The 17,657-nt window shown below is 45.8% G+C and overlaps 1 protein-coding gene across 4 annotated transcripts in view; it reads left to right on the top strand.

Annotated features, from left to right (window-relative positions):
* The window catches only part of NCOA3 (nuclear receptor coactivator 3), a 447,618-nt gene that overhangs the window by 367,952 nt on the left and 62,009 nt on the right, over nt 1-17,657 (top strand). For all 4 annotated transcript variants that reach the window (XM_068263089.1, XM_068263090.1, XM_068263091.1 and 1 more), the window contains 2 exons: nt 9,759-9,866; nt 15,416-15,588. In XM_068263089.1, coding sequence (XP_068119190.1) covers nt 9,778-9,866; nt 15,416-15,588 — 262 coding nt within the window. In that variant the 5' untranslated portion in view covers nt 9,759-9,777. The remainder of the gene's footprint in view (nt 1-9,758; nt 9,867-15,415; nt 15,589-17,657) is intronic.

Raw genomic sequence — 17,657 nt, forward strand, 5'->3', positions numbered from 1 at the left:
AATATTGTCTGTAACCTAAATTAATGTTCAGCGCTGCGTAATATGTTGGCGCTTTATAAATTCAATAAATAATAATAATAATAGGAAATCCCATCATGCTCTGCACAGCGTCAGGGGGAAAAAAGCCCGGGCAGTTTTCTTTGGTGAGTGGAGCTTAGCTGAAAATGCAGCTAAAAATGATGCTTTGGTAAGAAAAACAAAGTTCTGATGCTGTGAAACTATTAAAAAAACACCAAGCCTTTTCTGCTGCTGAGTAGGTTTCTAGTCCGGAGGTTCACTCTGAACAAGAGAGATGAAAATACTAGCATGCATAGTCCGCACCAACAGAAGGGCAACAATATGGCAAATTACAGCTGAATTCCATGCAGGTGCATCACAAAGCATATCCCAAAGCACAAAAAGATGGACTTTGCAAAGGACGGGCTTTAACAGCTGGCGTCCATCAATTCAAGAGTGCCTTTGGTATCACAGAAAAATAGGAAAAGACACCTGCTGTGGGCCCTTGGTTTCAAATTGGTTTGAGGAACATCAGTCAGTGTTTAACCTGCTTCCATGGCCAGCTCAGTTCCCTGACATCCATCCTATTGAGCATTTGTGGGGCAAAGTCGAAAGATCACTTCAAAGCTTGGAAACACTACCATTAAATTAGTGGAGTAGGAGTCGGATTTGAGGAGTCGGAGCAATTTGTAGTACTTAAAGTCCGTGGTTTCATAAACGGAGTAGTCCGAGTTGGATCCGGGTGATTTTTGTTATATATTACAGAATGAACCCCAGCTGCTTAGTTATACCCCTCACTCTTTAGGTAATCATAAATTTAGCTATGATGGGCTGATTCGAGCAGGAGACTAATCTCTCTCTAAACAAATCTGATTAGAGAGAAATATGACAGCTGCTCATACTCCACAGGCGGATTCCTGATCAATGTCATGTTTAAATCGACCCGGAATCAGCCTTGTGACTGCATTCGCCGCCTCGCCAGGCCAGGACTGTTCATCTAATGTTTAACCCCCCTGGCGGTATAATTATTTCCAAATTTATTTTCCAAAAGCAGTGCAATTTTTTCTCAAGCTTTTACACCCTAAAAATCATACTGCTAGACAGATCTGCAGCAGTCCTGCACATTCCACACCTCCGATGGATTAAATTCGGTATTACCACTCTGAGCTGTGGCTTTCTAACCCGGGCCTGACTGGGTTACCGCTAAGGAGGTTAAAGGACACCCCAGGTGACATGATGAAATAGACATGGGTATGTACAGTGCCTAGCACACAAATAACTACGCTGTTTTCCTTTTTTTCTTTCTCTGCCTGGAAGAGTTAAATATCAGGTATGTAAGAGGCTGGCTCAGTCCTGACTCAGACAGGATGTTACTACAGTGTGACCCTCACTGATAAAAAGTTCCAACTATAAACACTTTCCTAGCAGAAAATTGCTTCTGAGAGCAAGAAAGAGATAAAAAATGGGAATTTCTTATCAGTGAGGGTCTCACTGTAGTCACTTCCTGTCAGGACTGAGTCAGCCACTTGCATACCTGATATTTAACTCTTTCAGCCAGAGAAAGAAAAAAAGGAACACAGCATAGTTATTTGTGTGTTAGGCACTGTACATAGACATTTCTATCTCATCATGTCACATGTCACTTCGGGTATCCTTTAATGTGCACCCTGGCGCCCAGAGCACTGTATACATTACTTGTCTGCGGCCACCGCTAACTCCGGGCTCCCTCCGCCGTCCATACTTGCGCCACACATGGTTGCCTAGTAACTTGGTGCCTGTGTGACGTTGCACACTCGCACCACGTTACTAGGCAACTATATGGGGCGCAAGTATGGATGGCGGAGTTAGCCCGGAGCAAGCAGAGGACCGGTAATGTATAGAGCGCACTGTGAAGATAGTGTCGGGGGAGGGGTTTTTTTTTTACACTCGTCCCGGTATTGTTAGCCTTTACTGCTGCGCACTCGATCAAGCAAGTTAGCCTTACACCTTGCAGCATATCCAAGTTTCGGGCTGATATTGGTTGCATTGTCGGTCAAGCATGCACTTGGTGGCACAGATTTTCATCCGATTTTATAATAATCTAATCGGATGGTTGATCTGCCGCCAAGTCGCCTGATGTGTGGCCACCTTTAGGCTTGTTTCACAGTGGGACGTTACAGGCGCACGTTGGAACAGCCTGTAACGCACCCCACTGCACAGCAATGAAAAATCAATGGGCGGTTCACAGTGCCCACGTTGCGTTACTTAGTAACGCTGCGCCATAAGACAACGTACTGCATGCAGTACTTTGTAAGCGGCAGAGCCACGTTAGACTGTTTGCACATGCTCAGTGACGTTGGGGAGGAGCGGAGAGCGGCCAGGCACATGGCTAATTAATATTCACTGCACTCAGTGACGTGCAGTGTTTACTTCCTGGAGCGGCCGCTATGTGCGGCGATTGGCCGGGCGGGACCATGTGATGCCGCATGCGTCCAAGAGTGCGCATCACGGCATCACGGACGCCAGAGTGAACTGCACAACGCGGCCCACTCTGACGTCCAAAGCAGGGAGCACCAGGCGTTGTGTTAGGGGCACGTTATGCGACCATAACGTCCCATAAAACGCAACGTCCTGGTGTGAAACCAGCCTTAGTGTAGCCTATATACAATCTTGCATTTATATTTCTACCTCCCTGTGTAGCCTGTGCTTGATGTGTTCCAGGCTGCAGTGTGATCCCCATTACTAGAGATGATAGATGAAAACATTTTGGTGCAAACTTTTTTTTTTTTTTTGCAGTTTGTAGGCAGTTTAAATTTGGGTCAATCCAAGTTAGTAGCAACTACATTTGATTATCCCAATTACAAGCTGCTACACATTGCAGCAATATTTGCATCACGTTAGCATCTCATTGACCAGTACCACATACATAGGGCTGTTTCACACCGGTGGAGATTCTGCTGTGATTGCACTTGCTATTCCTGTAGCCCTGCGTTCAGCATTTCAGGAGCGATTCTCATCCCCTGAACAAGAATCACAAAAACAAATATGAAAATATTGTGGCAAAATCACTTTTTTTTTTTTGGTTTTTTTTTGTGTGTGTGAAACGGCCCTTAAAATTCAGAATCCCATAGCTCTGTATATACTTAGCACTCTAATAGTTATATCCATTTCCTCTCAATATAACCTGTTGTCATCTACTTGTAAACTATGCCTAAAGGCCGAGGCACATGATTTTTCATGCTCTAAAAAGTAAATCTAAAGCACACTAGTTGTTTGTGGCCAAGATGTTAACTCATGAAAACCTAGTTTAAAGGACAACTGAAGTAAAAGGTATATGGAGGCTGTCTTATTTATTTCCTTTTAAGCAATACCGATTGCCTGGCTATCTGGCTGATCCTCTCCCTCTAATACTTTTAGCCATAGACCCCATACAAGCATGCAGCAGATCCGGTGTTTCTGACATTATTGTCAGATCTGACAAGATTAGCTGCATGCTTGTTTCTGGCGTTATTCAGGCACTACTGCAGCCCAAGAGATCTGCAGGACAGCCAGGCAACAGGTATTGTTTAAAAGGAAATAAATATGGCAGCCTACATATACCTCTCACTTCAGTTGTCCTACAGTTTTTGTTTTTTGTAGTTCCCATAGTAGGATAGATAGCCCAGCAGCCTATCTGTACATTGGGAATTGCAGGCAGTCACTTGAAACTATTAGCATTTAAACTGGTGTGCGTAGAATTCAGGTGCAGATAATGCTCGTCACCAGCAGATCTGGATTCCACTCCTTTGGGCGTCCGTTTGGGAGTCAGAAATTAAATCTCTGCATTTTTCCCACAGGAGTCTGGGTGATTTAGGCTTTTATATTCACACAGACAGTGAGAAAATAGTTTCAATTTGATTGGTGGTTGTTGGTCTCACAGACGGTATGCGCATTGGGAATTGTGTGCACTGCGGAATTCCATGAGGATCTATATCCATGGCCATATTCCTGGCCAAACTTTTATGTATGTCTGAACTGAAGGGAATGTGGAGGCTGCCATGTTTGTCTCCTGTTAAACAATACCAATTGCCTGGCAGCCCTGCTGATCTATTTTGCTGCAGTGGTATCGGGATCACACATAAAACCAATATGCAGCGAATTCAGTCAGACTAAAGTCAGAAGTGTCTGATTGACATGCCTGTTCTGGGCCTATTCTTAAAAGTATTGGAGGCAGAGGATCAGCAGGACAACCGAGCAAACTGCATTGTTTGAAACCAAATAAATAGGTTGGCCTCCACATCTCCCCTACAAGTTCAGGTGTTTTTAAAGAGAAACTTTAAACCAGTCAGTAGCAGATACCCTCTTTCCCATGCAAAATCTACATTTTCTCGACTATGCAGGAGAACAGAGGCGCCAAAAGGATAAAAGGAAGCTAAATGAGCTTAAAAAACAAATGATTGGTAAATAGAGGAGGTAGTGGTGGACTTACCTCCTCCAAGTAGACACACGACGACTGTAGTAAAGATAGTCAATATATTTTATTTATGAACTCCAAATATGCAACGCGTTTCGCAGGTTTGATCACGCTTCATCAGGCAATAACAACGGAGCAATAGCATATGTGGTCAGTAGAAGAGCCAGGCACCTCTGTGTTTCTCGACTAGATCGGGTTGGGGTTTTCTTTATGGCTGATATTGTGGTGAAACCCCTCTCGCAGCGTGATGTCGTGACCATGGTCCTGACAGTTTGCTGTCTGTGAACCTTGTTGCACTGTGGTAAATAACAGCTTTTTCCAACTGCCAATCGAGCAATATCTCTCCGGGCTGGTGTACACCAGAAGAGCTTTTCTGAGCGCTTTGTGATTTTAAAAGCTCCTGCTGCTGTTATCCTATGTATGTATGTGTGTGTGTGCACACTGGAGCGATGTGATTTTGTAAAAATCCCCCATAGCATTACATTAGCAAGAGCTTTTAAAATCTCTAGCTTTTAAAGAAAACCTGTATCGAGAAAAACCTCCCCTGGGGCTACTCACCTCGGGTGGGGGAAGCCTCCGGATCCTATTGAGGCTTCCCCCATCCTCCTGTGTCCCATGGAGGCGGCGAAAAAACTCCCCGAACAGTGGGGATGTCAATATTTTACCTCCCGGGCTCCAGCGCAGGCACAGTATCGGCTCTTCGCCTCGGAGATGGGCGGAAATAGCCGATCGCTGTCGGTCGGACGGAGATTGGCTATTTACGCCTGTTTCAGTGCGTAGAGCCGCAACAGTGCCCCCGCTGGACCCACGAAAGGTAAATAAATCAGCGCTCGTCAGCCTTGTCGAGGGAGGATTCCGGGACACTGGGCGAGCCAGAGCTGGACTGCCTGCAGCTACAGCGGAGGGGGCAGCCTCATTGGGACCCTGAGGCTTCCCCCTACCGAGGTGAGTACCCCCTAGGGGACATTTTTTTGTTACAGGTTCTCTTTAAAAAGCTCCTGTGGTGTGCACCAGCTCTCTGCAAAGAACTCTCAGTAACGAACATTCCGTACAGATCACCTGGCAGAACTAAAGATGTCACCACCAGTCCTACGTTTCAGAATGTAAATCGGAGGAAAGATTTTACAATGAGCAAACACTGACTATAAATACAGATTGTAAATAATAAGCAGTTGTATTCATTATGTTATTTTCACTACAGTTCCTCTGTAACCCAAGATGTCATTCTGATCAGATGGAACATAAATGCTGAATGTCCACGTATACTTGTACCTGCCAAGCCTGTTGGTCCCCGCAAGTTTTGGTGGGTGACCTGCTCATGTCACATTGCATTTATTGGTTATTTGCACCTCCAGGGGTATTTTATATGCACAGCCAATGAATATCTACCATCCTGTTGAATTGCTTTATGGTTGGTGCTTTATTAGTCATTTCCAATTGGTCAGTAAAATAATTCTCTTCTGTCCAATCATTTTGATGTGATAATTTGTTGATGGAAGTGAATATTACGTTGTGTGTGAAAAGCCTATGGGCATAGAGGGTTATCCAATGTCACATTTTCCAGCTTATTATCCTATTTAGACTTGAATGCTAATTGCACTTATCTGTGCTTTCACGTAGCGACTGTCTGTGGTGAAGAGACCAATGAGCGAGTACTTTATCGAGCTGGGGATTTGGTGCTGGCAGATAATTCTCATTGAATAACCTTGGGAAAGGCTGAGTGGCCGGGTGTGTAAGGCCTAGGTATAAAACTTTGAGTGCATGTGCCATCTGGTGGAAGCTGGTTGTATTACAGAAGTCGTGTCATCCCAAAATCTGTCAAGTTGAGATTCGGAAATCGGTGTGGATAAATGACAGTTGTTTTACGGATTAGATTGAATATGCATATACAAAACTGTAAAGCTCTATCTTTGTGTCGTGTTTAATCCATTTTTCACAGGGAATTGGGGGAAATCGCACTCTGACATCGAATTAAATGTTCTTATAGTCATTTGGCAATTCTTGCGAATTGTCATTTATCCATCTAGTGATCCTGCTCTGTAGTCCTGCTCCCTAGGTCAGTCTTGTTTCTAATCTTTCCTGAAAGCTGGTGTTAAACTCAAGTCAAATGTCCTTGTGCACAAGCCCTGTGCTACTTTTCCAACCTTCTGCTTTCTGGAGTAATTGTAAAAAAATGTACAATTTGGATGTATTGTTTGGGAACTCTTTTTAACCGAACGTAGAAGTAATTGTAAAAATGTAAATCATAAATCCATATTTGGATTTGATGGATGCCTCTTGTGTAGTATTGGAAATCACTGCTTCTTTTTTCACACCAGCTGCTAATACAGGTTGTTGTTTTTTTCAGTATGCGCTTGGACTCGCGCGACTAAGGCCCCTTCCTCACTTGTGCGCTGCGTGTAATGCAGGTGGCACTTGCATTGCCTTCCATGCAGTGTTACTGTGCAGATCCCATTCATATATCATGTGATTGCACAGTGTCTGCACAAAATTGCATGTAGCCATGTGTTGCATTACCACTGTGAATCCCTCTGTGTGGTTAGAAACACCACTGATGTCCTTGCGTATCACAAACGCTATGCATTGCTGAATACATGACCAACAGTGCACAAGTGGGGAAGGGGCCTTATTGACCAAAAGTATTGCAAAGAACTGCTCCTGAAAGCTGGACCTAATCTAAATCCAAATGTATGCAGAACATGGAAGAAGAGCCTCCTGCAGTGCTTTAAGCCATAATTTACATTTCAGCCTATGGCGGCACCCACATGTCATTGCCCGTGCGGTGCCCTTTTTACCTGACTCGTCCTGGAGGAAGTTTTACAATGTGCGGGTACGATACAAAAGGTGAAGTGAAAGCAAGGCGCTTTCACTCGCTCAGTGAGGAATTACGATAGAAACCGTGCAATCAGCCGCCAGCAATAGCTGGAAGCCGAATTGCATCTTACCTCCACTGTATGGCACTGTTTGGAGATTGAATAGTAATTGATGCTGGCAGGAAATTTGCCACAGCAGGGTGAGACTTTTTTTTGCCTTTACCCTGCGCTCAAATTTCCTTGAACCGTTTTTACCTGTATGCCTCCAGGAACTCCTTTATAATAAATCACCACTCTATTTGAGAGAAGCCATTTCCCCAGGTCAGCTGTGTAATGCTGGGCATACACGGCTCGATTTTGCTGCTCTATTCTCCCGCCCGCTCGATTCCGCAGGCGATTCTCTTATCTTCCGCTCGTTTTTTCTTTTTCCATTGTCCTCAATGCGGAATTGAGTGCGGAAACGATCGGGTGGGAGATCGGACATGTCGGAGATTATCTATCGTGCCATCTAAATGGCTCAGAATCGAGCCGTGTATTCCCAGCATAACATTGAGGAATTATTTGTCAATGGTATGAATGCATCTTATCTGGCTGTGCTGTGCAGATATTGACACAAGACATTGCAGGGAGTTCCCAGAGGAAGCTGGGAAGAGGGGAGTGTCAGGCTTCTATAATCGCTTTGTCAGTCCCAGGTTGTAAAAAGATAAGCTTGCTATTTGTAGCATCCCCAGAGATGGGTGTGAAAAGAGAATCTCTGCTCTGTAAACTTAAACGTTGCCATGCTTCAGCGGTGCTCACCCACTACCAGAGCCAGTTGCATGGATTATCCTGCTTCCGCTAATTCAAGCGATGGGGAATGGGACCACAGGGGACAATAAAGGTCCATCTGCATTTTTAGGAGTAGGAGGACCGATGCAATTGTTTCTCATCAGTTTAGTTTCACCTTGGGTTCCCTTTGACACCGTTTAATATTAAGGAAATGCTCTAGAATTGTATCCAATAGATTCTACACAACTGTCCCCCCTGCCTTCTCTGGCTATACAGCTCTGATAGAGAACTAAGCTTTTCTGTGTCTATTGGATCATTGAGGAGTCTATTTAACTTTCCTTGCTCTGAGTTGCTCAGACCTGAGTCGTACAATGGGACCACCCCTCCCTTCTTCACTAGACTGCTTCTGTTGGCCAACTGTTATGATGCCCATATATTACTTGACGTGGCGGCCGATCGACCATCTGATTAGATAATTATAATGAAATTAGAAAATTGGTGGCGCAAAAAGCATGCCTGATAGACGATGCAACCCATTTCAGCCCAAAATGGTTTGCATGCATTGATTGGACAAGCTGGTAAATCTCAATGGACACCCCCCCCCCCCCCCCCCCAGCTGTTGTCTCCACCACCAAGCCCGGGGCTCGCGGTGGGGAGGGCAGGGTCTGGAGACATAAAACCTTAGGGAGACTGCGGCCAGAGGTGGCGTGGCAGCATCACTAGGCCAATTCTCTCAAGATTCTGGGAATCGGAGCATGGTTTATCTCAATCAACGGATCTCTCTCCGATCAGATTTGATCAAAGAGCAATCTGTCTCTTGGTCAATCGGCCGGCAAAGTTGCTAGATGTATGGCTGCTTTTACCGTCTCTTATGATAAGATTTTGGTAAGAGAATTAGTGGACTAATGGCCTGGATGCGGTTTGCCAATAGGAGTAGCTTAGTGAAACCTCACTTTATAACCATATTAGGGTTTTAGTTAGTGTGGGATACAAAACACACATTGGTAAGAGCTCATCTCCAAGCAGCACTTACCCTATGCTGGGTACACATGGTACGATATTCCGACCGACCGTTTTTTACCGCTCAATTCCCATCTTCGCTCGTTTTTCTTATCTTTTTCCATTCACTTCTGTGAGAAATGATTATCGAGCGCAGTATCGATCGGGAGTAATATCGGATATGAGGGATTTTATCAATCGGATGCATCAATCGCATGAAAAATCGGACCGTGTGTACCCAGCATTATAAATGGTATGCAGAAAGCCCGTCGGCAAATTTAAAGGCACAATAAATGCATTCAAACTGCAGTAGCAGATTATGCATGGGCTGAACTGATTATACTATCGCCTCTGTTTCAGATAATGATTCACCTATGTGGTAAGAGGGGTGGCTTGAGCAGCTAGTCTCCAGGCCCCTGTCCAACCACTGATATGTGGCTTGGAAGCTAACTTACCAGTGGGGTATCAAAAATAACACACACAGGTGTGCAAAACAGTTTTCACTGCCGGGACCATGATCTTCAAGTGCAGACAGCCCCATATTCACTGCAAAGATGGGCAGAAAGACAAAAATGCATCCAGCCTGTTGGCTATGGTATTGGTGGTCCACTTTTTAAATAGGGTTTTTAACCTACAGGCACAGTTTAGGTGTGTTGTCTCATTTTTTGTGCAAGCGCGTAAAAGTTTTTTTTTTTTTTTCATTTTGGTTTGAGCACTGTAACTTAATCTTGTCCTGTTTTGTGTTCCAGCTACCGATGTGTGTTCACAATGAGCGGGTTGGGTGAGAACTCTTTGGATCCTTTGTCTGCTGATTCGAGGAAGAGAAAGCCATCATTATGTGACACTCCAGGGCCCAGGTGAGTTTATGTAGTCTGGATTGAGCATTTAGTGCACAAACTCTTTAGTACGGCCTTGTGAAAGGGAATCTGTAGTGAAAGCAGAATGCAGGCTGCTGCTATACTGCGATCAAGTCTTTAAAAGGGAACTGAAGAGAGGGATATGAAGGCTGCCATGTTTATTTCCTTTTAAGCAATGCCAGTTGCCTGGCAGCCCTGCTGATCGTCTCCCTCTAATACTATTAGCCATAGCCCCTGAACAAGCATGCAGCAGATCAGGTGTTTCAGACTTTAAAGTCAGATCTGACAAGAATAGCTGCATACTTGTTTCTGGTGTTATTCAAATACTACCGCAGAGAAATAGACCAGCAGGGCGTCCAGGCAACTGATATTGATTAAAAGGAAATAAATATGGCAGCCTCCGTAAATATACGTATTTTGCACTAATTGTCTTGCTTCAGGCTTGTCTGAATCACACACGTGTGGAACAAGCATGCAGCTTGAGTCCTCAGTTGAGAGCACCTGATCTGCATACTCTCTCTGAGTCAGTGCAGGGCCGGTTTACGGGGCTCTGGGGCAAACTGAAGTGGGAGCCCCCTGCCCAAACACCCAACCCCAAACTCTCTGCTACCTGGGCCTTTGCGTGAGAAGCCGCAGCAGTAATTACTCCGTCCTTCTCGGAGGAGGACAGTGGGGCAAGATTACCTCAACTGTGCCGCGGGACAGGCGAGTAATTATTGCTGCGGGTTCTCGTGCAAGGGCCCGGGAGCAGTGCGAGCGAGGGGACCAGCAATTAGCAGGGTCAATGGCAGGGGGCCCCTGCGGAGGTCGGGAGCCTTGGGGCAATTGCTCCTTTGCCTCTATGGCAATCCCGGCCTTGAGTCACATGCCAATGCATGCAAAAGATCAGCAGAATTACCTAGCAATATTTTTTTAACTTCTAAACAGAAACAGATCTAAACATACTGTCACTTGCCCACCGCTGCAGTGGGGACTCTACCATGGGACCAGTAGTGTAGCTTAGGAGCTCTGGCTTCCAGTGCGAGTTTACATTGGTCCTCCTCAAGCGCTCTATACTTAGCAAATAATATGGAGAAAGAAAGCCTGCTGAGGACAGCTGCTCAGAGGGGTGTAGGCTGGGGAGGAGAACAGTATATTCATGGTTACAACTAATCAAAGCACATACCGTATATAGAAGTGATTACCAGCATGGCGCCAATAAAGAGCTAATGAAGCAGTCAAAGGAGGGCCCTTCTGGTCCAGGAGCCCTGGAGCGGTCCCTACCTTTGCACCCCCATTTCAACGCCACTGCATTTGACAAACGCCACATGTGGGAAAAAAATGTCACGCTATACAGCAGCAGCTGAGTGCATTTCTGTGCAGGAAACGCTGTAATTGTCACTTGATTAAACAGCTGCAGTCTGACATTCCGGTTTTAATAAATTCCTCTTTGAGGTTTGGGTAAATCAAAAACTTTGTAGCAAACGCCCCTCTCTGCTGCTGTGAAAACCTTTGTATTGCTATTTGCTAGTAATTACTGGAAATATATGTGGCATTTAGAATTTTAGTTAGCTTTGATAGTTGTCCTTTAAAGTGAACCTGAAGGGGGAAAAAGTGTCCCTAGGAGAGACTTATCTCGGGAGGGGGAAGTCTCTGGATCCTCTGCAGAGGAGATCCAGCGGTGAGAACCCGGAGTCTGCTTGTCAGTGCTTGTTGCCGCTGCACGCCGGTGCACTAGCTGCTTGCTGCTCTGGCGGAAATGGCTGATCCCGATCGGGTCCTCTCTACTGGGCAGGTGTGAGCAGCCTGCACAGTAGAGGACCCAATTGGGCTTGGTTATTTCTGCATGAGCGGTAACACCTTTTCCAAACATGCAGTCATTATAACAATGGGGAGTGACCAGACAGATTTTTGCCCATGGACCCTCCATGCACAGCTCTGCATCATGCTGCGCTCTAATTGCACTTTTATCAGCTAGCCCAGTGTTTCCCATTGCCTTAAAACAAAGTTAAGTTTCTACAGTCCCTCAGCTGGCTGTCAGGATTCTCTTTTCACAGTGCCTCCTGATGACTCACTGTGTCAATAAACAAAGCTGCAGGGGATTTGCATAAGCAGGAGAAAGTGTCCCATTGATCTTTGGGAGCCTTGCCACAGCAGAGTAAAGCTGACCATACACTGGCCCGATTTGCCGCCGTTTCAACAGCAGATTCGATCACTGGGATCGAATCTGCTGCCAATCGTTCGCGCTACACACCGAATTTTGATCCATTCCGTCCGATCCCGTCGATCGCGCCGTGCGGAACATAACCGTTGATCGCCCGCGGGTAAAGAGCGCATTGCTAGCGACATTGGAGTGCCCGACGACCGACGCAATAGAGCCTCAATACATTACCTGCTCCGCCGGCGCGACTCCCGGGTCTCCGCTCTTCTTCTTCGCTCTGGTCTCCGGCATGCTTCCCTTCTTCCTGTCCCGGCAGGAAGTTTAAACAGTAGAGGGCGCTCTACTGTTTAAACTTCCCCCAGACAGGAATAAGGGAAGCATGCCGGAGACCAGACCAGAGCGGAGAAGAAGAGCGGAGACCCGGGAGTCGCGCCGGCGGAGCAGGTAATGTATGCGGGATGGGGGGAACCGGCGGCAGCACCACCACCACCACAGATTGTGAACAGTTTCAGGCTGAAATCGGTTCACAATCTGTTTGCAGTAAAGGTAGCCATACGATCCCTCTCTGATCAGATTCGATCAGATAGGGATCTGTCTGTTGGTCGAATCTGATGGCAAATCGACCAGTGTATGGCTACCTTAAAGGGAGGGTTCAGGGAGGGTGGGTAAAAAATAAAAATCAATTTCCACTTACCTGGGGCTTCCTCCAGCCCGTGGCAGGCAGGAGGTGCCCTCGCCGCCGCTCCGCAGGCTCCCGGTGGCCGACCCGACCTGGCCAGGCCGGCTGCCAGGTCAGGCTCTTCTGCGCTCCAAGGCCCGGAACTTCTGCGTCCCACGCCGGCGATCTGACGTCATCGGACGTCCTCCGGGCTCTACTGCGCATGCGCAGTAGTTCTGCGCCTGCGCAGTAGAGTCCGGAGGACGTCCGATGACGTCAGAGCCCGACCTGGCAGCCGGCCTGGCCAGGTCGGGTCGGCCACCGGAGACCACCGGGAGCCTGCGGAGCGGCGGTGAGGGCACGTCCTTCCTGCCACGGGCTGGAGGAAGCCCCAGGTAAGTGGAAATTGATTTTTATTTTTTGTCCACCCTCCCTGAACCTTCCCTTTAAGTCACAGAGGGTGTGGCTTATCAATATAATTGTATATTATAGTTAAGTCACATATTTTTGTACATATATTGTACTGTTTTTGCCTACAATTTTTAACATGGATTGCAATGCTCTGTTTTCATATTCTGAGTTCAGTTCCTCTTTAAAGAACACCGAAAGTGAGAGGGAAATAGACGCTGCCATATTTATTTCCTTTTAAGCAATACCAGTTGCCTGGCTATCCTGCTGATCCTCTCCCTCTAATACTTTTAGCCATAGACCCTGATCAAGCATGCAGCAGACCAGGTGTTTCTGATATTTATTGTCAAATCTGACATTAGGTGCATGCTTGTTTATGGTCTTATTCAGACACTGCTGCAGCCAAATAAATCCGCAGGGCTGCCAGGCAACTGGTATTGTTTAAAAGGAAATAAGTAGGGCAGCGTCCATATACTGCTCATTTCAGGTTCCCTTTAAAGAGTAACTGTCGGGCATAAAATCAAAAATCTATTCTTTATTTTTATCTGGTAAACAAGTAATAAGGATGCCAATCAGGCAATCCAAAAGTTAAAATCACTATTCCTTTTCTTATTGATTAATTTTCATTCCCCAGTTTACATGACTCTTATTTGGTACACAGAAAATTTGGTACACAAAAGAGAAGTTGCAGGGCATGCTGGGTTTTTTTTTTTTTTTTTTTTAATGCAGCCTGATTGGCTTAAGCCCATTTCCTCCTGTTTTCCCCTCACACACCTCTGTTCCACTCTGATTGGCCATAATTTCTCAGGCGAAAACAATGCACTTTCTATAGTGAAGGGCCGGCAAATCAGGCAGAGGAGACTAAGGGCGGATATTTCATCAGGGCTGGCTTCAAAATAGCCACAGTTAATATGGAAACTGTCTAGAATAGGATTCTCTACTTTTCCTTTATAAAATTCACAGGAATCATAACGTGGACCGTGCAATACATATGTTATGTAAGTAGAGCAAGTATTTATCTACTTATGAATTTGTTTTTTTTCCTGAGATAGTATGGCTGACAGCTCCTCTTTAAGCTTCATTTTAAAGGGAACCTTAACTGAGCCAGCAAAATAAGTTTCACTTACCTGGGGCTTCCCACAGCCCCCTACAGACGTCCTGTGCCCGAACCATCACTCACCAATCATCCGGTCTCCCGCCGTGGCTCAGTTTCGGTTTTGGAGACTGGCCAGTTGCTGAGCCTGTGCAACCCTGTCCACGCATGTCCTCAATCGTGCTCTCGTCCCTGTGGCCATCCTGCGCATGCACAGTACGTGTACTTTGCATGCGCAGGGCAGCCACAGGGACAGGAGCATGATCACAGGAAGTCTGCAGGGGGCTGGTGGAAACCTCAGGTAAGTGAAACTTTTTTTTCTGGCTCAGTTAAGGTTCCCTTTAAGGGGCAAGGGATTTACAACAGGCATGAGCAGGCAGCAGAGGTTTATCATTAATTGTCTTCATTATTACAAGGATCAGGTGTGCATTTTTTTTAAAGTGATTCAATGGCCACTATCTATGTCTGAGACTTCAATACTTGGCTGAACAGAGTGTATGGCCCAGTGCACACCGAGAGGTTTTAGCAGCGATCCGCCAACCGCATCCGCCTGTGAAACCGCTTGGCTAATGTATCTCAATGGGGTGGTGCACACCAGCGGTTTGAGGTTTTTAGCAAACCGCAAATGTGCCTCCTGCTGCATGTTTGCGGTTTGCAGAAGCGTTTCTGCCTCAATGTAAAGTATAGGAAAAACGCAAACCGCTCTGGAAAACGCTAGATCAGAGCGGTTTTCCAGGCGTTTTTGTTACAGAAGCTGTTCAGTAACAGCTTTTACTGTAACAATATATGACATCTGCTACACAAAAACGCATGCAAAAACGCTGGGCATGTTTAGAAAACATCTCTAAACATGCCTAGAATCGGTCTGAAATCTGCTCCAAAAACCGCTAGCGGTTTGAGGATCTGCTAGCGGTTTTCGTGTGCACTGGGCCTGAAATAGTTTTGGTGGGTAGAATGTTTGCCTTGTTTGCATTCTGGCCGTGTATTCAGTAGTTTTCCCCATTGTTCTGGAATGGATCCTGAGTGTGCTGGTTCCTCAGCAAGGTTAGTCTGAACATTCCCAGCATGGAGTGACGCTGTGTGTGGGTCACCCTTATACCTGCCTGTGTGCTGTTTCCTCCTCCCCTCTGCTCCCCCCTGTATATCTCCAGAGCGGCAGAGTCTTTGCATATGCATAAAGCAGCTGAGACAGTATGCAATGTTGTCTGATGAATTACACATGCTGAGCACTGTCTCCCCCTCTCTTCCAGCCTGACCTGCAGCGGTGAGAAGAGACGACGTGAGCAGGAGAGCAAATACATCGAGGAACTGGCCGAGCTGATTTCAGCAAATCTCAGCGACATTGACAATTTCAATGTCAAACCCGATAAATGTGCAATCTTAAAAGAGACCGTCAGGCAGATCCGCCAGATTAAAGAACAAGGTATTCTTGCCTCTCCTCCCTGTTCTCTCTTTGTCTGGGGAAAGTCATTGAAGGACAGCTCTGCAGATTGTCTAACCTATATGAGTAATAAAAAGAGGACCTGTCGCTTCTAAATCATGTCATGCATTAATTTGTGTGATAGAAAGGTTGTCACATTCTAATTCATCGAAACCCCAAAGTGTCAGATTCCAAAGCTTACTCTGTCTGGAGGAAAACCTTATGGCTCGAGCATCTGGCCTGTAGTGTCCATTTTAGGATGTTCCCCTTACTTACACCAGTAATTGTGGAAGAAGTAGACCTCATGCAATAGTTTGTATTACTGCATTTGTAAACCTTAGTTTTAGATACCTGGGGAATAAAAGTCAATAAAAAGAATCATGGTTCCAATGGGATTTTATGGAGTGATGTCCACTGACACAGGAAGCATTTCCATAGCGATTCGGCTGACATTGCTGTCAGTTTTCGTGTGAGTGGCGGCAAATCCGGGATTCGCAGAAGAGGAAGTTCTGTTGCGCGTCTCATATGAAGCAGGGCGGCTAGTGGAAACAGGGCCTTAATGGAGAGTTATTTTGTTTGTCACAGCAGCCCCGCCTGAACAGTCTATTAAAGTTCAGCTTATTTAACACAGGGACTTTACAACTCATACATTTATTTGTACTCCTACAGGCAGGTTACAAGTTTAACAGGCCAAATAAGGCATTGGTTGGTAAACCACACAATGTTTCACACTATCTTGCATAGCTGTAATTGTACACAACTTTAATTAATGCTGTGCTAAGAGGTCAAGCTTTATCCAAGGGTGAAAGCAGAAAAAGATGTCACAGGTGCAGACCTCTCCTGCTGCAAGTAGTCAGGATTAGCCGGTTTTTGCCTCTTCCAGGTCGCCGTACCTGGGTAACACAATGCTCAAATCTGAATTTCAGAATAACAAGGCTGCACACTGAAAGCTTGAATGCAAAAAAACTTGTATTGACAGAGCACAGCAAGGGAAACACTGCAGGCATGATGGATCTCTAAGCTAACTCAGGGGACACCTGTACACACTAGATTCTTGGCTGACACCGACCCGAGTATTGTCTAGCTTGTGTAAAAGCTCCAACAAAGTGTACAACCAACTCCACAACATGAATGCATGACCAAGCAATTGCACAACTTATATTTTCCATGCACCAACCAACTAAACAACCAACTCATGTGCATACTGTGTGCGCAAGTCGAATAACGGACTGCACAATATGGCCACATCCAAAACAAGTACAAGCCACTCAAACGACTTGTACACACGTGGTCAGCGGCACAATATCAGCCAACAAGACGTGTGAGTTGATCTGCCAGGTGGATTAGGTAAACAGCCTGTTATCAATTGCTCGTCCATTCCTTTGCCATGTGTACACAAGCCCAACTATCCTCAAACAGATCGAGTTTAGACAATAGTTGGGTGGAATAGTTACATGTGTGCATGGGCCTTTAGATGCTTTAAGCCCAATCTACACAATACAATTCTTTGTGCGATTCGAATACGATTTTATTTACGATCCGATTAAATCCGACATGTCCGATCGGGATTCAATTCGATTTGCCATTGTTTTGCAATGGCAAATCGAATTGAATCCCGATTGGACATGTTTGATTTAATCGAATCGTAAATAGAAGCATGATCGAATCGCACAAAGAATCTTATCGTGTAGATTGGGCTTCAGCACTGTGAGCTCCCTATGTCAGCAATTCATGGACACTTGTCTGCTGTAAAGTCTGACACTCTCTGGCCTCTGGCAACAACCACTGCATTTATGCAGGAGAGGCTGGTTGCCAATAGCAGAGGGTTGTAACTTGTTCATTACAGTGTGTGGATTGCTGCCTGCTGACAAAGCAATGTTTTTTATAAACATGACTGACCCTTCTTGCCAGTTCCAGACATTTTGATCAAACCGCCAAGGCACAGCACTGGGCCTTAGGCCTCGTTCACATCTGCTGCGCTGAAAAACGCGTTAAAGCGCGTGGTAAAAACCGTGCGCATTTCTGTGCGTTGCGCTGCGCTTCTTTAAAGCACGTTTTGCTTACTGTAGCAG

Source organism: Hyperolius riggenbachi, chromosome 12, assembly GCF_040937935.1.
Source record: "Hyperolius riggenbachi isolate aHypRig1 chromosome 12, aHypRig1.pri, whole genome shotgun sequence".
NCBI classification, from domain to species: domain Eukaryota; kingdom Metazoa; phylum Chordata; class Amphibia; order Anura; family Hyperoliidae; genus Hyperolius; species Hyperolius riggenbachi.